Raw genomic sequence first — 26,061 nt, 5'->3', positions numbered from 1 at the left:
TTAGATTCAGAAAACATTTATACCAGTTTGCCTATTGAAACCTTGCCTATATTTCTTCCAGGATTACACACATAAGCTAAACCAAATAAGCTAGGAAGGAATTTTTTTAAATACAAGGTAGATGTTACCAACTTAGGCTGATGGCACCTTAGTTCACTCACAGCAAAATGCTCTTGTCAGCTTTTTCTGCTACCTTTTCAGGGCAGATTTGCCTTTCCCTTGCTGCTGCTTCTCAACTGATGTGTTGGATGATATATAAGTGGCATTCAGTTAAGAGATGTCTGGGGGGAAAACAGTAAGAAAAACCATTAGTATGTTTTCCGTGATTTTTTTTTATTTGTTTCCTGCAGACCTTCACATATTCCTATTCACTTGATTTGGAGGTCACCAGATCAAGGAGATCTGTTTGTCCTCTTGAAGAGAATCTTTAGCAGAGGGGTGGAAGATATGAAGCAATATCAGCAGATATGGCTAAACAGGGCCTAAGGTGAAGAATGCTAGTTAGCAAGTTCAGATGTTCCATAGGACATCAATATTGCTTTTGATGTCTCTAATTCTGGATTCTGTGACTTGCACCTTATTGTGGGTTGCAAAAAGTTCTGGTGCACTTTTCAGACGTCACACCTTTAATCTTAAATTCAGGCCTTACTTCACTGTACTTGGCTGCCCATCTGCCTGTGTTCTGATAATATGCTTCACCAGGAAAAATCAGTTGAAATGGCCCTTGACACATGCTTCCCCTTTTCTTTGATGTGCCCATCAGAGGGGTTCCAAACTGTCACTTCTACTTTTAACTAGTTTTTGTCATAGTATCTGAACCATGAAACTATACAAGGTTTTTATGGGTGTCATAGTTTATCTGGAAAAACACAAAATCCTTAAAGCATAAGCTATAAACTGACTTTAACCTACCACTATGAAGATGAACTGTAGTTTAGAATTGTTGTAATGCTATAGTTCATGGTGATGAGACTTTTCCTATCTCATTGAGATGAGGAAGTTCATACACCTGGTAGTTCACTGTAATTGTTTTGATGCAGGGACTGATGGAATAGAATTCCAAAACACCTGGAAGACATTAGGCTTGACTTGGTTTTAATACAACATCTGAACTAGCGAGAGTAGCTTCAACCCTTCCTCTCTGTTCTACTTGATTTTGGCCACCTGTGCCCAAATAGTTTATATTTCAACAGTTTTGAGAGGACAGTCCTTGTTCCAATTTCCAAGTTTATCTTGAAGGGAAACTTGGAAAATGTGCCTAACACTTCTTTCTGGATTTGGCTCTCTTCCTATGCCTTATGTGGCTAATTTTAAAAAGTCAGTGTTACTTAAGGTTTTCACAATGATTTAAATCAGGGGTGTCAAACTCGCAACGTCACGTGACGTGTCGTGACATATCGTGACTTTTTTCCCATTGTCGGCAGTGGGGTGGGCGCGGTTTTGCCATGACGCATCCAGCCCGTGGGCTGGCAGTTTGACATCCCTGATTTAGATTGATTGGAATCAACAAAGTATGCATGGCAGAGATGTGCATATTCAGTTTATTCAAGCCTCCAACGGAAGATTGCAAGTTGGAGTGGAGGGAATAGCAAAGCACTAGGAAAGGATTTAGTATACATAGGCATTTAAAAAAAAATTCAAAACCCCACCTGCTTTTCACTTCAGAGAGTAGATACTACATTAGTCGTAACCTCTCCCTTCTTTCACTAAACTGTATCCCAGTTTATTATGTTTCATATATAGTAATGCCAAATTCAGTGTGAATTCAGTGCAATTGTTAATTTATTGCCGCTTCTGAAATGTTTAGACTGAATAAAGTATTTCAGTTCCTGTTCATCTGTGCTATCTGAACAGCACCTGCAAGAGTTTAGATCAGGAGTGTCAAACTCACATCACGTGACGTGTCGCGACCTATCGTGACTTTTTTTCCATTGCTGGCAATGGGGTGGGTGCGGTTTTGCTAGGATGCATCCGGCCCGCGAGCCAGCAGTTTGATACCCCTGGGTTAGATAAAGGTTTACATCTATCTAGAAAACAATAGTAACTAAATATGTTGTCCGTTTTTATGTGCACTGTGTTGGGACCAGAGTGCCATTAAATTTTAAAGAGAAATTAGGTAAGCTTACACCTTCAAGATGGGATGCAAGTCCTTTTTGTCTTCAAGGGTGTGAAGGGCTGCTAAAGCAATTTATTAGCAAATAAGAGAATATGACCATGTTCTATAAAGTTCATAGAACTGGTAAATTTTGCTCCAATATAACAGGCCAAATTGTCAGCTAATGGATTTATTAGCATGGCCTCTACCATAAGCTGCCTGAGAAAACTGCCTTACTATGCTCAGTGTGACTTCTCAGTACCGAGATCTGTCAGGTAAAGTGCAAATCCAAAACAAATGACTACAGGTGACTGCTGAGGGTCCTGATAGAACAGGCATGTCAAACTCATGACGTCACATGACATTGCGCAACGTATCAGGCTGGTTTTGCCATTGCCGGCAACGGGGTGGGCGCGGCTTCCACGTGACGTGTCCGGCCCGCGGGCCAGCAGTTTGACACCCCTGTGATAGAATGTAATGCTCAAAATCCAGTCACTTCTTTGTGAGCTAGTGCATGAGGCCATCAAAAGATCTGAAAAGCAAGATTATTCTTACCTGTTGTTGTGGTTCAATCATATGAGATTTCATGATTTAAGTATATTAGATATATTCAGTGAACCTTAGTTGAGATTAATGATCTAGAAGCATGGGGAAGCAATATTGAATTCTGAGCAGTTTGCATAATTGGCCACTTTGACAGGAACTACTGTGAACCACATTTGAACGGCCGTAGGTCACTCATTGCTGGTGTTACCTGAGCCTTAATGTCATTTTTAAACAAATGTGATCAAGCTGGCCAAGTTTATTTGGAAACAGGGAAGTAAAACCTAGAGCCTTGTTTCAGAATCGGCGTGTGGCATTCAGCTAAAAAGAAAATCACACCCATCTAGCTTTTGATACCTATACTTATTGCAAAGAACATATTTGGAGGCAAAAGTAAAAGGAAATAAAAGCAGTTGCATTTCACTCAGGTCAGTCATGTTTAAATTACATGGCAACTTTTGCTGGGGAGTTTAAGGGCAGAACCAACTGTAAAGCCCAAGATCCCACTGACACCACTTAAGAAAAGTAAGAGATTTAGATTTATCTTCTATCTTATATAGAGAACACCTTGAGTAAGCCCTGTGGGTAAGGGTAGGGCAAAAGACATGTGGACTGATAGAGCCTGATGATTTTTAGTAGATCAGCAAGAATTTCTGATCTTCTTTGACAGAAATCACGATCCCCCAAACTATCAAGCTATCCAAACTTGAGAGCAATTCTGGGTAGAATTTCCAGGAAAAGGGGAAAAAAAGAACAATTGAGAGGTTGTATAGAAAATAAAAGACTTTATTTTTTTTCCAGTTCACAGGACAGTTGCCATTACATAGAACATGATATTGAAGGAATCTAGATAGCCATTAATGCCCTTCAATCACTATTTATAAGCACAGCTGACACCAGGACGTTGACGGGATCCTGAGGGAGAATCAGCAACTGTAACTTACTTTTGCTTAGGGTATGCAATTGCAGTTGCAGCCTATTTCTCACACTTGGTGGGAGATGACAGCTTCTCACGTACTTAAGATGATGCATGTCCTTCCACCTTTGCATTAGAAAAAAAAAATAGGCGTGCTTGAAAGCTAAACAGTGGAAAGGAAGGTGGCAACACACTGGTTTCCAAACTCTATGAAGCCCCAAGAGAAAAGCAGCCAGCAAATTCAGTGGTGCAAGAGCTGAATCGACTTTTTTTTTTTTATAAAAGTTAATACAGAAAATGTACCATTGCCCTGAGTGGTTTAGGAAAACAAATCAGCTCATGTATATTGGACAGGAGGCGTTACAAAAATCAGAACCTGATGCCAAAAGCTTCCCACATGGCCAAAGGTGTTTCCGAAACCTGACAAGGGGCTGGCAAGGGGCTTCTTTTTAGGAAAAAAAAAAACCCCTCTGAGCCAGTTTCTTGGCGGCTCAACGTTCACTGGCTACGCTGACTGAGAGTGCTTAAAAAAATAGAATCAAAAGATTAACTTTCAACACGGAAGAGATGCAGGCTTACACTCTCTCTTCCACGCAACAGTTGACGTTTCCAGGACTCCGGGAAGAAGTTAAGGCACAAGAGTTATTTCCAAAGTCAAGCAAGGGCCCTTCAAGGCAAATGACTCCCTCACTTTTGCTGAGAAATAAAAATCTGCAGGAACGCGATTCAACAGAACAGAGGCTCATTCCATTCTGCATCTGAGGGGGGGGATCTGGGAGGGAGAACACATTTGCATCCAATAAAATACTGCTAGACTGTCTTTTAAAGGACTTGCAAAGGACACCGGGCCACAAGGAGGCTGGGTGTCTCCTTGAGCAAGAAAACAGGAACCTTTTTTCTGACCACTCAGTGTTGCAGCCCACCATGTGCCCCCTCAATGTCTACCATTCATTCACTTGCATCAAAAGGAATCACAACACTGCCTCCCTAACAAGTAGCCACTGTTCTTGTCTGCCATTTAGTAACCTAATGGTGACTTCCATTAGGTACCTTGTTCTGCCCAAATCCTTGCTTCACAAAAATTGCAGTACAAGAAATCGGAACAAAAAAGGACACTATCCTTGGTGCATGGAAAGATGGCATCTGAAGGGGACTCCTGGACTGGCAGGCTGTCATCTTGGATCTAAGAAAAGGAGCTTTCTTATTACCCAGTTATGCTGTTGCTGAAAAGAGGGATGGCATGGGACAATTAGATTCTAGCATCTTGTCCTCCTTACTTAAAAAATCTGCCATGTGCTAGTCAAGTGGGGGTATTTGCTAGAAAAAGAATTGGGGGACAGCCATGGTGCCTCAAGGGAATGGTTGGATATTTTCGGTCCCTGGCTTACTAAGAAAGAGAAGATTCCCCATCTTCCAAACACCTTATTTTATTATTTTTTTCCCCTAACATATAAACAGTTCTATTTCTGAGCTTTGCAAGAAGGGGAGACATGTCTGGACCCCTTTCTGTTAAAAAAAAAAAAAAAGAGAGAATAAAATAAAAACAATCCATTTGCCTTCCTTTCCGATTTAACAGCTTGAAAGAAGTCTGCAGGGGGCAAAAGTATTCTACAAAACTGTACTGCTTTTCTCTTCTTTAGTATAATACCACTGAGGGCTACACGGGGAGAAAGACCTTTGCTGCTGGAGATTCTGCACCTGGAAGTTTCCCAGTTCCCTTTGCCAAAAAAAAACACAAGAGAACCATTCGAGCACCGGAGCTGCATTGCCAAGGCTTTGTGGGCTCTCCCGGGAAAGCAGCGATGGGGGAAGAACCTCCTGCTGTACACTTCCACTGGCTGCATTTCTTTGTCTGGATGAAAAAGAAAGTCCCCAGACTGGTTCCTGTTGAGAGCAGGGCCAAGCTGCTTTGGGCCCAGGTCCTCACAGAAAGTCTAATTCGAGGGCCTGGTGAAGGGACACCAGATCTGCATGGTTTGTGATTCTCCAGAACGGCATGTTGTGCTGCAAAAGAAGAGAGACCATATTGTGAGAAATGGGACTCATTCTGGCAAAGGGGACAAGTTGGGGTGCAAAGGAAGAGGTACAATTAAGCCTTTTTCTGCATAAAGGGGCACGGAGGTAACAAATTCTGCATGTGGGCAAGGCCAGGTTTTTTTTCTCTTTTTTTGGGGGGGGGGGACTTTGGAATGTTTGGGAAGTTGCACTACAATTTGCAGCAACTGTTGCTGGAGGAGTGTGGTGTAATGTACTTTGGATTCCCAGGAAGGAGGGAATGCATTCCAGAGTAGCAAGTGACAGTGAAGCTTAGTGTGGGAGGAAGAGTTAAGGCAGCTCCTCCCTAATAGATCTCAGTATTTAATGGTGCAACTAATCTGCTTTAGTTTGGGCAAGGTTTTTGTCCATAGGTGGGGAACAATCAAGGAATTATTAGGGCACTGATGATGTTACCTAGTTGGGAAATGAAACGCCTGCAAGAAAACCACCAAACTCAGAGAGCACCAAGGACCCAACAGTTCAACCCTGAGATACAAATATTCTCTTTTGTTGTAATAAAGGAGATTGCTCAAAGAACCTCAGTGTGTCTTTCTTAGTTTTTGGAGCCTGACAAGGACTTCCAATGTTGGGGGGGGGGGAGGTTCGGGGGGGGGGCACACAAAACTTCCAGAACTCAGATTGCCTATTCTTTCATTATTTATCGCCATCAAGTACAGAGAAGAGCAACAAAGATGATTAGGGGACTGGAGGCTAAAACATATGAGGAGCGGTTGCTGGAATTGGGTATGTCTAGTTTAACAAAGAGAAGGACGAGGGGGGACATGATAGCAGTGTTCCAGTATCTCAGGGGCTGCCACAAAGAAGAGGGAGTCAAGCTATTTTCCAAAGCGCCTGAAGGCAGGACAAGAAGCAACAGTGGAAACTAACCAAAGAGAGAAGCAACCTAGAACTTAGGAGAAACTTCCTGACAGTTAGAACAATTAAACCAATGGAACAACCTGCCTCCAGAAGCGATGAATGCTCCAACACTGGAAGCTTTTAAGAAGAGACTGGACAGCCATTTGTCCGAAATGGTGTAGGGTTTCCTGCCTGGGCAGGGGGTTGGACTGGATGACCTCCAAGGTCCCTTCCAACACCATCATCATTATTATTATTATTATTATTATTATTATTGTTGTTGTTGTTGTTGTTGTTGTTGTTGTTGTTGTTACTACTACTACTACTACTACTACTACTACTATTACTACTACTACTACTATATTTCACCGTCCTTCTGGGGACTCAAGATTCTCTGCTCATTTTTAGTGCATATGAACTCGGTGAAATAAATTAGACCGAGAGTATGCCTAGCACAATGTTAGCTACTTGGTCCATGGAAACTTGAATTTAGGTTTCCCCAACCAAGCCCAACATTTTAGCCACCACACTCAGCCGTCTTTGTGCAGCAAGAATACACGCCCGTAATCTGAATGGGGCTGACTAATATGGGCAAATGTAATACTGTATTTTCCGAGGGTTGGAGTCACCCAAGAAAGCAAAGGTTAACAGCCTGTCAGTCATGAAGGTGTTTTTAGATCTATGGATGTGCCTGGGTGAGGGGTGACCAAGGCACTAGAAAGCTCTGAAGCAGAAGCTGCAGTCAAAGAGCTAGCAGAAACAGACAACAGACCATCCTGGGTGCTAAGAGGGGAAAAAGAATGAAGCCCACAGTCACCTGTTTGGCTGCCAATTCTTCATCACGGCCATCTCCAATCACCACATAGGTCACTTTCTTTCCAAATCGAGAGATAATTCGTTCAAAACAGCTCTCTTTACCTGCCAGGAAGGGACACACATCCTTGTGATTAAAACAAAGAAATACTTGACTGTGATGGTTTCTTTCTTTCTTTCTCTTTCTTTCTTTCTTTTTCTTTCTTTCTTTCCTCTTTTTCTTTCTTTCTTTCTTTCCTCTTTTTCTTTCTTTCTTTCTTTCTTTCTTTCTTTCTTTCTTTCTTTCTTTCTTTCTTTCTTTCTTTCTTTCTTTCTTTCTTTCTTTTTCATATTCAGTTTGCATTCAATGGGAATTCCTAACACCACCCAGAGGAATTTGATGTAATTCACTTACCTATTTTTGTAGCGCTATAAATATTCTCAATGGGGAACACTTCACCAAGTCCATACAGCAGGACTTTGGCCAGAGCTGGCACTAGCTGAGTGGTTGTAATCAGTACATTCACACAATTTTTTCTGGAGGAAAAACAAGAGGGAGGAAAAGAAGATATATGTGGGACATGTATTTTTGCTTTTATTTTGTAAAAGATCTATTACACAAACGACAAAGGAAAAAATCTACAAACTGAAGACTAGACGCATCGGGAAAAGAATAAGAGAAAAGGAAGCTCAATTTAAATCTCCTCTGCAGCAATGGCCACAATTAGTCATAGCAGGAGGCCAGTATTTGAGAATTTTTAATCATGAATGAATAGCAGGTGCATATATTGCTTCTCCTGCAAAGCCTGGAGCAAGGGTCTTCAAACTTGGCCCTTTTATGACTTGTGGACTTCAACTCCCAGAATTCCTCAGCCAGGCACACTGGCTGAGGAATTCTGGGAGTTGAAGTCCACAAGTCATAAAAGGGCCAAGTTTGAAGACCACTGGCTTAGACGTTTGACAAATTTAGACAATGTTATATGCAAACCTGGAATCTGGCTTGCTCTTAATAAGCTATGAACAAACCATAGTTGGCTTACAAGAGCAGAATAGCTATTCCAGAATTCTACTGGCAAGAAGAACAAAGAGTGTATCACCACAAGGTCATCCACGGTTATATAAACATTCTAAACAATTCTGACTTATCTTGCTCAGATGTGACCTTTAAGTTTGGGTGCCCAGTTATAAGGTTCTCCAGTGAGACCTGACCATCTCTTTAGGATTCAGGTTGGACACTTCTAACACTATGCTGTTTATGAGACACTTCATCTCCCACAAATGTGGCAGCAGATACTGTACCAGAACTATTCTGCTACAATAGATTCTCATTTTTGTACCTGGACTGAATGAGCAGGAGGGATTTTAACGCTGTTCCCAACCAAGAATCTGTTAACACTTCTATATCTTCCCTTAAACGCTGTAGTGCTTCTTTTTTTTCAGAACTGAGGAGAGCTAGAGGGGGAAAAAAACAAATGAAGTTGATCAGGAAATAGAAATGTCATTAGTGTCAGGGACCAACTTTGTGTTTTCTGCATTCAATAAATTGGGATTTTTTTTCCAATTTGGAGATGTCTTCATGAGAACAGCAGAAAGTACAATTTTCATATACTAAGACCATTTTTTTTAAAGATTTTCATTTCCAAATTGTCTTTCTGCAATAAGTCAAAACCAAGTTCAAATTCATAAACAGATGCATATAAAATATCTCCTATTACGCAGTCAGCCTTACCCTTCTTTAAAAAAAATCTTTGTGAAATGACTTTCACAAACTCATGACATATGAATAGAGCTAATAGTGGAAGTGGGGGATATATTTTTACCACAGGGAGAAAAATAACATTGATAAAGAAGAGGATAGTTTTGGTGTGGTTAAAAAGCACTGTGTGAAAGTAAACCCTCTGACGGCACTTCACAAAAAATGGAATTCTGCATTTCCTGGACAGATCTGTGATGTGTGAACTTCGATTCCCAGAATTCTATAGCCAGCAAGGCCACTGGGAGTACACTGGGAGTGTATTCAATGAAAAAACTGAAGAGAACTGTGCTGGGAAAGGTTTTTTTTATCTTATTTATTTATATTTCATGTTCCTAGAATACCATCTCCTCAAGGAGAAGCATGTTACACCAAGGTTATGATATATCCCTTGGTTGCATTCCAGAAGACTGTGTATGTCAAGTGTGAACATTTCAATGCAGTTACCCCAATGCTAATAACCTTTCAAAACATTATTCAAGTCCTGCTCCAATTCTGCCAAAATTGGATGGATGGCTCTATTTGAATAAAACAGTTCAGCTGAAATCTACATAGGTGGGTCTGATTGGGATAAACTGTAGTACGGGGTGATATACTGACATAAAATTTGCATTTTTTTTATTTTATTCTTTTTATTTAATCTGTTTCTTTTATTCCATTTCTGTCTTATTAATGTTCTGTGTTTTATTATTTTGTATTTTGATATGGCCAAATGGCTAATGAACAACAAAGTCACTATTGGATGGCTGGCTGATTCTGGTTCTTTCCAGAAGCTTAATAATTTTTAATAGAAGAGTCTCGCCTCCTGTAGAAACAGTGTAAAAAACCTGCTGATACTCACCCGCAACATTGTTTTTGTATTTATCATAGACCTCGCGTACTTTCCGGTAGCGAAATGCCAGCTTCCTCATCCAATCTACTCCTCCCTGGACTCCTGTTGAACCATGATTGGCATTACTTCCTGAACCGCTGAAGCCATCAGTGGAAAAACTGTAATTGCTGGAATAGAAAAGGAAGCCTTTGGGTTACATGTACCTCACAATCTGGATTTCAATAGTTATTGTTTAAAGATTCTAGATCGCTTGCCCTTCTTTCAGAGGATGCCCTAGCTTGTTGAACACCATTTCTATTTTTAGCATCCTGCTGAATTCCTTGTATGCAAGAATTGCCTTGGTCTGTCAATCAAGTGCTCTGAGGCTCTAAAACACCCTTATTCACAAGGAGGAATTAGATGTTGCTGAATGCTCATGGCTATTCCAGTTCTCCCTTAATTCTTTGTTAGCAATCCAAATTTTGAAAAAACACATATATATATAAGACCCCTGAATTAGAGAAGAATCACGGACGTATGGTTGGTGGTGCGGGGAGAATGACTGGTGGTGGAGGCACGGGGGAAAGCCCCCCCGGCCTCGGTATCAAAGGGATGTGTGATGGGAAACAGAGAGGGGAGGTGAAGGGCTTATGCACAAGTAAAAGGAATGTATCCGGAGCGCAGGAGCACAGGCAGCTGGGTCCGATCACACGTTCATGTAGCCAGATGCAGGGCTGCATATAAGTTCCACCCTTAACCGCCTTTTTCAACCCTGATGATGTCGGGAGTGCCCGACAAAAGCTTGGTTGCCTTGTATTTTAAATGTTTTAAATGCTTTTAATGTTTTAAATGATTTTAAATATTTTAATCTTCTCTTGGTGGTCAACGTTATTTTTGGTTTTGAGATGAATGCACAGATCCACACCTTAAATCCTGGCCATTGTCATCTGATGCAACATCTTCTACATGTACTTGATCACATTCCTGTAATGAAAAGATAGAAAGAAATCTATTATGCCCAATCATGATCTCTGCTAACTAGCAATAGCATTCAATGCACTCTTCCCTAATCAGTTGCCTGCTTAATGATTAGAATTCCTACCTAGCCAGTTTTGTCTCTGTGGATTGCAGTCCTAATATAAATCTTTCAAATAATGGAAGACTTCTGTTTGATCTCTATGCTCATTTAAAGATAACATGATCAATGATAAAACAATAAGGCATGATACTCCTCAAAATTATACTTTAAAGCAGACATGTCAAACTCGCGACGTTTGCTATTGCCGGCAATGGGGTGGGCGTGGCTTCCACGTGACGCATCCGGCCCATGGGCCGGCAGTTTGACACCCTTGCTTTAAAGCAATTTAGAGGACTGAAGCAAGACAAATCAGATCTGAGTTTAATGCTTTTTTCATCTCTAATAAAAAAGAGGGTGCTATTAATCCACTGATTACAATGCTATCAAAAAACGAAACTAATATTGAAAGAACACAGATCTCCTACTGTTAATCTTAATTGACTAATTTGGAAGTTCAGACTTGCAATTATGACATTCCAAGATATGTAAAGTCAGAATTTGCCTACCTCCAAGTCATTGAAAAACAAGTGTGTGTCAGCCACTTCAAAAATCATTTCTTCCATTGTCAAACCAAAGCCAACAACTAAACTGGGATCCTAAAAGTTAGAACAGAGAGTCTTTCTGAAGGGATGATATTAAAAACTTTCACAAGACGTCAGACATTCTAATGCAAAAGATACATTCATAGAAGCTTGCAGGAAATACAAGTGTTATCAGGTGAATTACTTGTTTTATTTTTATTAATGTACAGGTAGTCCTCAATTTACAACAGCAATTGAGCCCAAAATTTCACTGCTAAGTAAGACAGTTAAGTGAGTTTTGCTCCATTTTATGACTTTTCTTGTTGTTAAGTGAAACACTTCAGTTGTTCAGTTAGTAACACAGTTGTTAAGTGAATCGGGCTCCCCCATTGACTTTGCTTGTCAGAAGGTTGCAAAAAGTGATCAGATGTCCCTGGGACATTGTAACCGTCATAAATACGAGTCAATTGCCAAGCGTCCAAATTTTGATCATGTCTCTGGGGATGCTGCAATGGTCATAAGTCTGAAAAACGATCATAAGTCAAGGACTACTATACATAAAAATACTTTTAAGCAGCTCTTAAAGATAGAACCAATAATGTCCAAGGGGAATGGGGATGGGGTAAAAGAAGGCAAGGTGGTGACTACAATCATCCAATCAAAGCCTTCAATTTTTTCCATTTATTGTGATGTAAAAAAGGATGGGGCTTTGATTGCCTGGCCCCCCACCTTGACTTTTCCCCCCTCCTTCCTCCCTGCAGATACTTTTGGATGGAACCTTTCAGGTTTGCATACATCATAAAAACTCTACTGCTATTTTCTGGCATTCTAAGATAGGCTGCTGTATATGGAAGTCAGAAATATACACATGCATGGGAATATAGTCAAAACTTTAAAGAGAATGAGAAATGATTTAAAATTCTTTGTTCCAACCTAAAAAGATGCTATCATGCACCACCACGAGGTACCCTTGAAGGAGGTACTGGTATCACACCTCCTAAAGGAGCCCTCCCTTGATCTAGAGACGCTCACCAAGTTTCACCCGGGTGCTAACTTTCCCTTTGGGGGGAATATAGCATTGGTCATTTCTCCAGATCTATGTTTCCCAACTTTAAGATGTTTCGACTTCAACTTCCAATCTTATCCTTTCGATGGCTTAACCTAGAGAGTAGATGAAATCATCTATACATTTTATAGTAAACACAACAGCAGCAAAAAATCAATACCTTCCCGTATTTTTGGGCATATGAGCCTGTCAGAAGAGAATGAAATATTATGATGGTCTCATCCAAGTCCCACAGAAATACTCTCTGAGGAAGGAAGCAGAAATGAAATAAGTTAATTTTGGTGGTGGTTGGTTGTCTGCCCACCCTCAAGTGCCTCAAAAGCACCCCTATCCTGTTCTGGCTTTTGTAAAAACAAAACCAAACCACACAGTGACTTAATGCTGTTAAAAGGTTATAAGAGCCTTAACTTTTGACAGGGGAAAGCATTTGTTTCTGGTATACATCACCACCAAATTACATCTGACTCTGTTGGAGAAAACTGGATTTTTTTTGGGGGGGGGACTAGATTATGAACTTCAGAAATGAAGATGAACCTCTGAAGAGATTGAGACAAATATACATTACATCAGTTCTACTCTCTATACTGCAATGTGACACCTGTCGATTGATGGTCCCTGTTTTGAGGAAAAGAAACTGGGTTCCTGGCATTCCTTATTCAACAGGTGTCGTCCTCATCCTTATCCAGAACTTTCAAATCCTTTTTGTATCACAATACTTCATTTGACGTTCATACTCAAGTGGTGATCTCATGTTTCAATTTGAAGTCCTATTTAGCTTAGCTAATTTTTCATGTTTTATAGTAATAAAGAGAAAGTTAAATAGACCAATTTCACCATTAGATTCGCAGAGTACAATTGCCTAACTTTACTATCTTTCCATTAATTCAAATTTCCAAGGAGAGAGAGAGAGAGAGAAAGAAAGAAAAAGAAAGAAAGAAAGAAAGAAAGAAAGAAAGAAAGAAAGAAAGAAAGAAAGAAAGAAAGAAAGAGAGAGAGAGAAAAATGGCAAACACAAACTTCAAGCTCATTGTCCTGCGGTGAAGAAGCGTCTGCTTTCCTCTTGCCTCTGTTTTTTGCAGTCATGTTTCTCCTAGATTGCTCATCTACATGTTTACTTGCAGTCGCTCTTGGCAATGATGGACTGGTAGATGGATCACCTAGAAGAAAAAGAACAGCAATTTTTATGTATCTTGTGCCTTCAATACCGTATTCCAGTTCAGCTTACATAATTCAAATTAACAACCTTTAAATAAAAATTAATAAAGTACATGAAAGAAAACAGGCAAGTAAACATGTAAAACAGCAAAAAGATAATTAAAAAGGGCCTTGAAATTAATGAAAGCATAAAATGAAAGTTTTAAAGACATGTTAGCAATAGCATACATTGCTTCACAGTGCTTTACAGCTCTCTGTAAGAGGGTTTAGAGAGTCAGCATGTTGCCCCCAACAATCTGGGTCCTCATTTTACTGACCTCGGAAGGATGGAAGGCTGAGTCAACTTTGAGCTGGTCAGGATTGAACTCCTGGAAGTGGGCAGGGTTTACCTGCAATACTGCATTCTAACCACTGCGCCACATGAAAAATCCAGAAAAAGCATCAAGACTCTCCATAGGGAAAGTGTTCTTAGAATGAGATGCCACCTAAGGAGGCATCTGCCTCACTGTCCAGCTTTGGCATCTGCAGCATTTTCCAGTTTTTGCTCTAACAGTGCAATGCCTTTCCTCAAGAGTACACCCACCCCTTCCTTTTCTAAAATGCTACCTTGCAATATTGCAGAGCAGCATGTAGAAGGTTTAATGATCTGGACTTTAAGATGAGCGGAGATGACAACCCATTTATTCCAGATAGTGGAACAAATCTGCAATGAACACCAAAATAATCTATCCTAATGGGGCAGCTGGGCAACAGAATGATTGGAAGCAGCGCTAACTTTGAATCAGCACAAATCAGAACCTGAGTTACATCCTTGCTGGGTAACTCAATGGGAAACTCAATCTATTCTCTCAATTTGAGGGGTCCTCTTGATAGGAGAACTTTTCTACCTGGTTCAGTTACAGATCATCAATAAAAGGAATAGGCGTTGCTAGGATCAACATAAATGCACTTCTGTGGTACAATTTAATATATAGTTGAGGCCTTATAGCCTCCCGCCACCCTCTAGCTCCAGCATATTGGCTGGGGGAATTCTGGAATTTGAAGTCCACACATCTTAAAGGTTTCTGAGGTTAAGAAATACTGATCTAAAAAGCATTTACAAATCCATCTTCCCCCATGAGTTTACCAGAGGAATGTCTCTGCACCGTCTGGGTAGGCACCATGGCATTTGATTTTTCCAAAGGATATGTGGCAGATGTTAATGTGTTGGTCTCTGTGCTGCTGTCTGCTGGTGCTATCACGCCAAAACTTGAACTGGGATAATACGGCTGGTACTGACTTTGGCCAAGGATGGTGTAAGTAGGATACTCCTTTAAGAAAAAAATAAGAACTGAAAGAGGGCAAAGAATTGTCAAGTGCTAAAAGAATCTTAAAACCAGTCTGTATTAGATAGCCTTCTCTGTCTTGTTACATTCCAGCTATGGCAATTACAACTCTCAACAGCCTATATAGGATGATGGCAAGTTAGATAAAGTGAAGGAGGAGGGAAGCACATTCAGACTTGCAAGATTCTATTACTACAGCTATTCTAATAAAAGTGGTTTTAGACCTATATGCCATTAGTTTCTTAGTGTAGTCTACCCTATAAGGCAGACATAAGAAATACTATACGGATGTGATGTATAACTGCCTTCTTTTAGGAATTTTTAAACATTACCATCTAGACCATAGCTACAGACCTGGGATTTCTTGATGATAGCCCAATCAAATACTTATCAGAGCCAACCATGCTTAGCTTTTTTTAGAATTCAGACAAGGTTGGCTAGGTGATCCACACAGGGACTGTATAAAACTCCACGTTGCTTTTAAACAGGTCATCTGGAGCTAGGTAGTGTAATTCTAAAGTGAACTCACTTCTCAGTGGAACTCTGCTACATATTTAAACCTTATCTTTGCAGTGGTCACTGACCTAACAAACTTTATTTTGTTCTGTAAATATTATATTTACCATCCTATTGCTCCTTAGGTATATTGGACAACAACCTGTATGCCTATCAAGGATGTGGGAACTAGCTGATATTAAATACAATTGACAGCTAAGCCAAAACAAACAAACAAACAAACAAAAAATCAGAATTACAACACTTAAGGCTGAATCAGACGGGCTGTGGCCAACTTGCCACGGGACAACTCGCCGTGGGACAAGAGTTGCACTAATATCAAAGAAATGGTGGAAGAGAATCATTAAAGAAGGGAGGCAAAAAGAGGGACAAAATGAAATGTGAATGACAAAAATTAAAATATTTTTTTAAATTTTGTTAAATAATTAAATCGAATTGTTGAATTGTCCCACAGCGAGCTGGCCTGTGGTCTGAGTTAGCCGTGGTAAGTTGTCTTATGGCACATTGGCCACGGCACGTTGTTCCATTCCGGAATCAAGCTAATGCTTCTTGGTTCTTTTTTTCCCCTGAAAGTCTGAACTGGTCAGCTTTGTAACAAATAACACAGGAAAAGACAGCGAGATATGTGTCTCAGATGGGATACTTACACATTTCATAAAATCAAATTATTATTTGTCACATATCATCCAGTTGCTAAATATATTGGAGCATGGAATAAAATACATTACAATGAACAGGCTAACTTATACAGAAGGATTATGTACCTGTTGAGAGATGCTGGCGGTGGCAGCTGAAATATTGACAGCAGGCGAGGAAGTGGAAATTGAGTTGGCATTGGTACTTGAAACTGTAAGAAGTTCAGAAGAAGACCGTGTATTAATCTGTGTCATTAAAATGCAGAGGAATGTTAAAACTACCTAACAGAAGGAAAATGAAACATTTCCAGGATCTTTTAGTTCGAACTATGTCTCCCTTCATGAAAGGAATTCACAGAAACATCAGACAAAATGACCATGTCCCACTGAGACATAACCATGCAGCTGTTCTTCCTTCTCAAAATAATTATATGCCTTTTGGATTTACTTAAAAAAATGCTACATGAATGTAATTTGCTCTTCTCACAAATACATACCATGAAACCACAGCATAAGCAGTTAGTTCTATTAAACTGTGTAATTTAAGTGTATAAATTTATACAAGTTAATCTAAGAATGAGTGTTATATAAGTCAGTGAAAACTACCTCTGAACAGACATCAATGGAAATCTTTTGCAATCTTTGCTAAATGTCAGGCGACATATTTGCTAAAGAATAATGGAGCTTTAAGTCCAAAAGGCGGCATCAATTTGGAAAGTATGTGTAGGATTGCACTGGTACTTGAAGCTGCAATCAGTCGCGTTACAAACTTGTCCTAATGATTTCAAAGTCTGATTTTGCTTGGATCAACATCATTACCATTCGGCCTGCTTCTAAGAGGGTTAGAACTAAAAAGACAGTCATTGAAAACAGGCAGATGATGACACTCTGTGAGTAAGTCCTTTCAGAACTACTATCCCCAAAATAAATTAACAGGGCACCCAATTAGAAATAGCCTTAGGAAACCTAAGTTGCTTAATAATCGTTAAGTATCAGGTGGGGAAAAAAATGGAACCTGGAAGACAGCTGAGAGAATAGTATGAAGAGAACCCTCATTAGGGTACAAAGACACACTACCACATGTTGTTCCAGGTTGCACATCATGCTGATTATTAACAATTGCAACACACAACGGATAGGTTAATTTGTTCCATTCCAGATCCAAGCCAGAGGTTGGCAAGCTTAAATCCACTGAAACCAAAAGCACTTATAGATGGCCTACTCTAAATCAGATACAATAAACAAATAGAAGAACCATCTCTATGTCAAGAAATTCAGTACTGAAGTGATTTTAAGTTGGATGCTAATGGAAACTGCATCTTTATCCCAAACAACAGCTGCCCGCAGCCCCCAAGAGAACTTTAAAATAAACGATTTAATCCTTAAAGTGGATGACCTACTTCAATGCAATATAAAATTACTTTATGTCACCAAAGCTATATCCCACTGGTATCTTGAAACTTACAATTCTTAATCAACTAATGAAAAACAAACACGCACGCACACACATTGTTGTTCCTGCCATTCCATAAAGTGACATAATCCACTTAGGGATGCTCCTTTCGGGTAAGATATACTGCAGCAATCTGATTGCATTTCCCTCCTACTTCTGCGGGGTATCAAATGTTCAGAGTTGCTTATTTCTTTTTTAATGCCATAATGTCACAGAATCTGTCACTCCAGTTTTTCCTTCTCCCATTTTCTCCCTGCTTGCAATTAGTCAAAGAGACCTGCTCAATGATAGCTAGAGTCACTTACTGTCTATGTTGTATTTTTAAATGCAATGTACCATCACGTATTTCTGAATCATATTCAGCCCATTCAACGAGCTGAGGTTTTTCTTCTTTTAATGACAATTGCCTATTAGAAACCAAAAGAACATTCTATTCCTTGCAGCTTAATTTTAATGGCAGGTTGAGTAAAGGATCTGAATAGTTCTGTTGCAACTTTGAAAACTTCTGATGGATTTTAATGTTGATTAAAAAGTGATTTGCCGATCCTTATTGTTGAGAAATCAAGTTACTGCAGGTTGATAAAGCTAACCTTTATGCATGTCTTGTAAACCTAAGCACATGGCAAACACTGCATGCTGAATAAGGACATTATTATTACCATTGTTTTTTAGCCATTTGTATACATGCACGTGACCCATACCCAGATGGTTTCTCCCCATTTCTGTGAGGGTTTCGAAAGCAGAGCATGGTAAAATTCACCTGGTAGAGCAGAGAGGCAGGCAAACGGTGAGCAAGAGAGGTGGCAGAAGCAGAGCTTGCCAAGCAGAGAGAAGCATGCACAAAACAGAGACGAAAACGTGCTGGCCCCTTTGTGGCTTCTTGACCAGGTTACAGGAAGAGGTACGTAAGTAAAAACCATGCCGACCTTTACCTTGAATAGGGTAAGAATAATGTGCTGGGCTGGATTGGCTTGTGGTTAACCCTGTAGTGCAGGTAAGAACACTGTGCTGACTTGGAGATGGAGTCTGAATTAAACCACTTTCAGGTTTCATACCTGGCCACAGTGCACCTGAATCAGATAAATTGCACCCATTATAAACAAAACTGGCTGTGGTCAGCCAGGCCACCAAATTCTTTTCACCGAGGTGAACACAAATGCCCGGCTTACAGGTAGAGAGCTGTTAAATTTGCATGTGCAAGTCTGAGGTCTAAGCCTGGAGAAGCGGGGAAGGGAGTGAAGCAGCAGGGCCAAGGAAGAAGAAAAAGGAAAGCTAGACAATAAATCAGAAGAGATGCGATAAGGTTAATTCCCAAGCCTTCCTGAGAAAAGAGGATTGTGCAGGCACTGCTGACCAGGCTCCTCCTAAGCTCAATGCCTCTGGATTATTGTGTTTGCCCTACAGCAAGCCATAGTGACTCAGTTGGGTGATTTTACCAAACAGCTGCCTCTTTCTAAAATTGCTCTGGGGCAAAGAACAGGAGGGAGAGATTCTAAATTCACTCAGTTGATAATTACTGTTGCATGATACATTAGAGATGAGTATATGATACTTATGCATACATGAGTACACCAAAGAGTACAGCCCTCAGAATAAAGCAAAACAGAAGACATTAAATTGGCCAATTTATGCTCTATCACATAAAATGCAACAGGACCCATTTCTCTATTGCAATCTTCCTGAGAGCCGTGGTGGCGCAGTGGTTAGAATGCAATATTGCAGGCTAACTCTGGCTACAGCCAGCAGTTCGATCCTGACCAGCTTAATCTTCCATCCCTCTAAAGTTGATAAAATGAGAACCCAGATTGTTGGGGGCAATATGCTGACTCTGTAAACTGCTTAAAGAGTGCTGTAAAGCATTATGAAGCAGTATATAAGTCTGAGTACTATTGCTATGTACGTTCCTTCTATTCCCGACATCTATTGACAACTGTAGCTGGGTTCAGACATCTATTTATTTATTTGCTGCCCTCTCAAGTGCCCCTAAGGGACTCTGGGCAGCTTACACAGAAGAAGTCTGAAGTACAGGTAGTCCTTGACTTACAACAGTTCATTTAGTGACCATTCAAAGTTACAACAGCATTGAAAAAAGGGACCTATGACTGTATTTCACACTTATGACCGTTGGGGAATCCCCATAGTCACAAGATCAAAATTCAGATGCCTGGCAATTGACTTGTATTTATGGCGGTTGCAATGTCCTGGGATCATGTGATCATCTTTTGCAAACTCAATGACAAGCAAAGTCAATGGGGAAGCCAGATTCACTTAACTGTAGTACCAACTTAATGGCAGCAATTCACTTAAGAACCGTAGCAAGAAAGGTCATAAAATGGGACAAAGCTCACTTAACAAATGACTCACTGAGCAATGGAAATTTTGGGCTCAATTGTGGTTGTAAGTCGAAGACTACCTGTTTCACAAGTTATACAGAGTGCATGTTCTCAGCTTATACATAATCAAAACATACCTATTTGTAATACTGTTATGTAAAGCACTTTAGAGGGTGCACCTTACACATAAGAGCAAAACGTCTCAGATGACTGCAAGGCCCTGTAGAGATCCTGGCCAACCTTACCAAAAGGAGGTAGTCCGTAGGCTTGGGTTGTCTGGGGATAAACTGCGTATGTCTGGGACTGTGGTAGTGTTTGATATTGAGTCTGCCCAGAATAAGAGGCCATCGTTTCAGAAACAGGTACAGAAAGGACATGTGCATATGGTCTACGTAAAAAGCAAAAGAAAAACACCATGTTGATGTGGGAAACTCTCATCTTGCAACTCAATAGTATCCCAATAATATTAAAACAGCAGCCGTGGAAAGAGCAAAGAAGGGCTGCAATCACCTTACCTTCTTTTCCTTTCAATAGTGTCAACACTTGATCCCTTGATAAGGAAGGAAACTGTAGCAGATTTGGGTAACATCACTGATGCCAGAGAACCCAGAGAAAACTAACAACATGTCACCTCCTAAATTTATTGCTGAATGCTCTGCCTTCCTTCTAGGCTGTGCACAGAATGGTGAAGCTTTCTATGTTCTGTACCATCCCAAGCTCCATGCAGTCCAAATTACAGACTGATACCAGCTAAGAAATATTTCTTAGAAGCTTGCTCAGTCTTGGGTGTATGTACATGCAAGAGAGGGATAGGTCATGAAGGGGCACTGTAATTGTTAGACCAAATATTCCCAACTAGTCAGAAAGGTTGGAGAGGCTTCAAAGAACAGAGCCACTCGCTCCTGACAGTTCCTTTCGGGACCTATGCACAAAGATGCCATCGAAGTAAGAAAAAAATTGTTGTATTATTATATAATTAAACATCTACATGAACCAAACACCCAGTAAGATTCCTGCTGTGACATTGTGAAGAAACAAACAACTTAATTCAACTTACTTTGCAGAATACATCTGTGAGGTATAGTCATTTGATGACCTTGAGATGTAGTCAGTGCATGGCATGACTGCAAAATACAATATTTAAAAATGACCTTCAAAGTTATTTAACACTTTTAACGCTATTTAATACTATTTAACCATGACATTAATGTGTATGGCTGTGTTTAACTGTAATTGACATTAGGTCTGTGCAAAGGTTCAAAAGAAACGTTTAATGAAGGCTCAAGCAAAACATTCTTTAAAGCTTTAAAGTTTCTAAGATCAAAACTTCCATAATACTTTGCTCTCTCTGCCGTCCAAAATTTAGTTAAGTTTTGTGGCAGGTGTCTGTTCATCTTGTTTGGCATAGCTCATCCAAAGCCTAGGTGATCTGTGGTGGTGAACATATTTCTCCAAGTTAATGTATGCATGCCAGGAACTGAAATGACATGTCCAAAACATGCACAAAAGATTCTTCTGGCTTTAAGGTGAGCAGAAGAAGACTAGAAGAAGCATCTTTACTTCAACAAAGAGTCAAGCTGTCTCAGCAGTGGAAATCTCATCACCCCAGCAAATTCAGGACACTTTGCACAGATTTAATATGCATTCTGGTGCACGGTATACATGGGGTAGGCTTACTCATGCTCCCATTTTGAAATTTGAAGTTTTTAAATATTAAGGATTGCAGGAAGATGATTTTAAAAATCTAGCTTAGCAATATAGTTGAAAAAAATGTAAATCCATGGCAACTGTAAAGGTGTCCCCTCTTTTAGTCTCATTCTTCTGTTATATGCTTTGTTTTTTATTGCAGTTTATTTATTCTGTTTATTATATTGTAAGCTGCCCAACATTGCCCTGGAGGTAAATGATACCAAATCAAACAATCAAATAAAAGGACCATGTTACAGACATAATTCAGGTGCCAAATGCCTAATACTTCTCCTAATCAAGTTGGAAAATAAAGAAATCGCTTACTTTGATTGGATATAGACAAGTTTGAAGCAAGACTTGAGGATTCGGGCTTTTGATCATTACTGTCTGTGCTGCTCACTTGCCTGAAAAATGAAGTCAAACAATGAAGTACTTTTTAATCTTTGTCACATCAATTAAATATTGTTATCATCCTAAACATATGCTAACTGTCTTAAAACTATGTGCAATATTCACATTTATAAGTATCTTTTAGCCAAAATTCTTTAAAATTCTGAAATAATCATAAGACCATTTTTCAATTTTTCTGATTAGTTCCTCCTGCTAGCAGAACTGATTAAACAAATAAAATAGTTCAAGTTATGGTTTATTCAGCATTAGCTTTAATTAATCTTGATATTAAATGAAATTTAGGCATAGATACTAAATGAAATTTAAAATTCAATGTGAAAAGGCTCAAATCTTTTCTCAGTCCCTCATCCTCAGTGAAATATCAACAGAAGTGACCAACTTTATAGAGCTGAAGATGACGATAAGAATTAATGGACATGTCCAGTCCATATTAAATGAAAGAAATAAGAAAATACATTGCAAATCTAATTTTTCATTTTTTTGAAAAAAAAGTACAGAAAGCCACAAAAATTAGATGAGGTTTGTTTAATTTCTTTTTTAATTCAAGAATTGCACACCTTAATAGTTCTTCTCCTGATTCCTGCATCTTGGCCTTTTTTATCTGTAGAGACAAGTATTATATGACGTTAGTCAATGTGATAGCAAATAAAAACTCTATGAACAACAGTATGAGTCAGAAAATCTGAGTTCAAATATTAACAGGAAGGAGGATTTATGACAGCAATGTTTAGGTCTGCACACTTCTCTCATTCCTATACTCTTCTTTTTTCCTGAATATGAAGGGACAGACAGTTTCTATTTTTAAATTTAATTCTCAGCAATATTTGTACACATTAGCAAGAAGAAGCCAAAGTCTAACCAGGCATGTTCTTACTGACCAGTTTGCACAAATCACAATTAACAAAGTCTAGTTTCATGGAAAACTCTGCTTGTGTAAAATCAAAGGTTTTTTTCTCCAGGGAGGGAGTAAAGAGAATACACATGTCCAGGTTTTGTCATGGCTCACTCTCATAATGGGAAACCAGGATTTCACAATGTTCAATAAAGTCAAAGCTTTCTTTGTTTTTTTCTGAATCTGTCTGGACAGAAAGATTAAGATTTGCAGGTCTATTTTTATTTTGTTAGGCTGCAGCTAAGGACCATTTTCTCCCATTATTTCCAATTGATTCTTAAACAAAAGCTATATTCCACCATATGCTAAATATGGTCTCAAAAAACCCTGTGCTTGCATTTATATTCATATGGCCATGATGATGAGTTGTTGCAAACTAGGTTTTTACTTTATAGTGATAAACTCAAAACAAGAAAAACTCCCACCCAGCCTTTAACTGAAGAAGCATCTATTAATGCTGCAAAGATCTATTTTGTGATTGGTGAAAAGAAACACAGCTGTGCACCTATTTGCTTCCAAAATATTTCAGGTCCATTGCTTCTTCCTGATCCTTTTAGAGTTGGATAAAGATCTGTTTGTTGTAAGGGGGATTTGAGGTGAAATACAAAAAGTTAAAATGTGTTTGCTATACGTTTCCTGTTCTTCCTAGGGATTCTTTACTGGGATGGTTGTGTTGCTATTACTAATTACTATGCAAATGTTAATTATGAAAATAGTTTTTCACTGGCATTTTAGATGAAATGATTGCTTGCTAACCTAAGGCATCATCATCATTTATTATGGCCAATGGACAGGAATAAATAGAAACATTACTTATTTAGAAAATTTATTCTCCATTTTTCATAGTTAAATATGTTGCCAAAGACATTACAAAGAACAGTCAAAACACAAAAGTATAGAATTTGCATTGAATTGTTAGGGTTTTATTGATTTCATCCAAATATTTTACTGAGGTTGGCAGAGATTTAGAACACTGAGAAATTCAAATGATGGCATCAAATAGATCAGGGGTGTCAAACTCAATTTCACTGAGGGCCGCATCAGCATCGTGGTTGCCATTGGGGGGGCGGGTGGGTGTGGCTGACATGGCGTGGCCTACTGGGTGGGGCGTGGCTGGCGTGGGCGTGGCCTACTGGGTGGGCGTGGCCAGCTCCATGTCACTCACGTCAGGGGCACTGGGCAGGACTGGGGCGCATCCGAGGGTGGGGAAGAGTGGGTGGAACAGGGGGCATGGTCCACTGGAGGAGCCTCACTGAGCCTCAGGCTACGCATGGGGCCCCTGGACAGTGGCATGGACTGCCCAGAGCCCTGGGCAGCGGAGGTCAAGCACACAGCCCGCCCCTTGAACTCCCACGGCACCAGGATCCCACATCCCTGCCTAGCCTAGCCGCACATCCCCGAGGGGGCGCCCAGCTGCACTTACCTCCTCCTCAATGCTGCTGCTGCTGTGCTCACTCTCCTTGGCCAGGTTGCTCATGGTGGGTGCAGGAGGACAAAGTGTGTGGGTCAGAGGGAGGCCCACTCCCTCTCCATGCGAGGAAACCTGGCTTTGTAACCAAAGCATCCTCAGCAATAGGATGGGAGACTACTAGGGGAAGGCAAAAGGGCAACAGGGCTGCTGGTGGCCAAGTGCTAAAGTAAGACTTCCCTCAGACCTTCCCTCTTATTCCAATCTCTTTCTTTCCTTCCTTCTTTCCTTCCTTCCTCCCTTCTCTCCTTTCTTTCTTTCTCTTTCTTCCTTTCCTTCCTTCTTTCTCTTTTCATTCTTTCCTTCCTTCCTCCCTGCCTCCCTCCTTTTCATTCCCATCTCCTTCTTCCTTCCCTTACTTTCTTCCTGTTTCCCTCCCCTCCTTCCTTCCCTCCTTCTCTCTGTGCCCAGGAAGGGGAGGGGGAGAGGTTGGCAGCACTTCTCTCAAAGAATAAGAGTTGGAAGAGACCTTTGAGGTCTTTAGTCCAAGCTCCTGCTCAAGCAGGGGACATATACCATTCCAGACAATGGAATATCCAATCTCTGCTTAAAAGCCTCCAGTGATGGAGCATCCACAACTTCTGAAGGCAAGCCTTTTCACTGGTTAGTTGTTTTCACAAGTCCTTAGTTCTAGGCTGGTTTTCTTCCTGATTAGTTTCCATCTATTATTTGCCTTCTGATGCTTTGGAAAATAGGTTGACCCCTTCTTCTCTGTGGCAGCCCATCAAATATTGGAACACTGCTATCATGTCACTACCCCTAGTCCTTTTCAGTAAGCTAGACATACCCAATTCCCACAAACATCTGTCATATGTTTTAGCCTCCAGGCCCCTAATCATCTATGTTTACCATCCATTTAGACCAGATGGTCCCCCTGGTTTGGTTTATAGAACAGTGGCCACAAGCAGAGCCTTCTCAGAGACAGCACCCCCATTATAGAACTTTCTCCCAAGGAAAAGATGAACAATGCAACCCTCCCCCATTTAGAGGCAACTCCAAACACACTGTTCAGCCAGGCATATGTAAAACAACAACACATTTTATGGTCAAACAGCACTAAGTAAATTACTACTACTATTTTTCTTTCTTAAAATGAACACTTTTAATATTGTTTTAAGCAGTGCTAGTGATGCTTTACAATAGCTGTCTTTGAGAGTTTTCTTGTAAACCACCCTGGATTTCTCAGAAACTTTTAATTTCAAATTAGATGTTGATTTAATAAATTAGGCAGAAGAAACAAATGTTTAAATACATCTAAATCCCACAGACCTCCTGCCTCCTAGGCGCAGAGAAAATAAGGCATTGCATTTCTAGCCAACATAGCCACAGGATGATGGTTCATGACATCCAAAATATATTAGTTTGGGTAAGGCTGGATTAAATTATAAAAGAGCAAATGAAGGGAAGTATTTTTGTCTCCGACAAAATAATTTGGGGGGGGGGGGGAGTTGACTCGGCCTTTTAATTTCAACTCACACCAATTCCTAACTTCCCATTCAGTCCGAAGAGTTTTATTATTGCCTGGATTTTAGGGAGGGGAGGAGGCAAGAATAGACCACAAAGCTAATCTGCAAGTTTGCTCTCTCGCCTGCCTGCACACCACGTTTCCGTGTATATGTGTATGAGAGACAGAGATCCCCTTTTTGTAAGTGTGCTTACTCTGCAACTCCCTGCTCTCTCTCTCTCTCTCTCTCTCTCTCTCTCTCTCTCTCTC

At 40.1% G+C, this 26,061-nt stretch overlaps 1 protein-coding gene across 2 annotated transcripts in view; it reads right to left on the bottom strand.

The window, feature by feature from the left end:
* Window positions 1-5,284: 5,284 nt before the first annotated feature.
* EYA3 (EYA transcriptional coactivator and phosphatase 3) overlaps window positions 5,285-26,061 on the bottom strand; it is a 25,792-nt gene continuing 5,015 nt past the window's right edge. Inside the window, exons 3-18 of one of the 2 annotated variants that reach the window (XM_015816583.1) lie at window positions 22,545-22,588; window positions 21,901-21,980; window positions 20,945-21,011; window positions 20,133-20,275; window positions 18,487-18,624; window positions 16,231-16,313; window positions 14,752-14,935; window positions 13,488-13,627; window positions 12,631-12,714; window positions 11,390-11,479; window positions 10,731-10,789; window positions 9,836-9,993; window positions 8,579-8,693; window positions 7,657-7,778; window positions 7,267-7,367; window positions 5,285-5,558 (exon numbers count right to left, since the gene is read on the bottom strand). In XM_015816583.1, the coding sequence (XP_015672069.1) occupies window positions 5,478-5,558; window positions 7,267-7,367; window positions 7,657-7,778; window positions 8,579-8,693; window positions 9,836-9,993; window positions 10,731-10,789; window positions 11,390-11,479; window positions 12,631-12,714; window positions 13,488-13,627; window positions 14,752-14,935; window positions 16,231-16,313; window positions 18,487-18,624; window positions 20,133-20,275; window positions 20,945-21,011; window positions 21,901-21,980; window positions 22,545-22,588 (1,689 nt within the window). In that variant the 3' untranslated portion in view covers window positions 5,285-5,477. The remainder of the gene's footprint in view (window positions 5,559-7,266; window positions 7,368-7,656; window positions 7,779-8,578; window positions 8,694-9,835; window positions 9,994-10,730; window positions 10,790-11,389; window positions 11,480-12,630; window positions 12,715-13,487; window positions 13,628-14,751; window positions 14,936-16,230; window positions 16,314-18,486; window positions 18,625-20,132; window positions 20,276-20,944; window positions 21,012-21,900; window positions 21,981-22,544; window positions 22,589-26,061) is intronic. The other variant, XM_015816584.1, reaches the window with a different exon arrangement.

The sequence above is a fragment of the Protobothrops mucrosquamatus genome, unplaced genomic scaffold (genome assembly GCF_001527695.2).
Source record: "Protobothrops mucrosquamatus isolate PMUCROS unplaced genomic scaffold, P.Mucros_1.0 scaffold468, whole genome shotgun sequence".
NCBI lineage: Eukaryota > Metazoa > Chordata > Lepidosauria > Squamata > Viperidae > Protobothrops > Protobothrops mucrosquamatus.
This window is presented reverse-complemented; position numbering and strand designations above follow the sequence as displayed.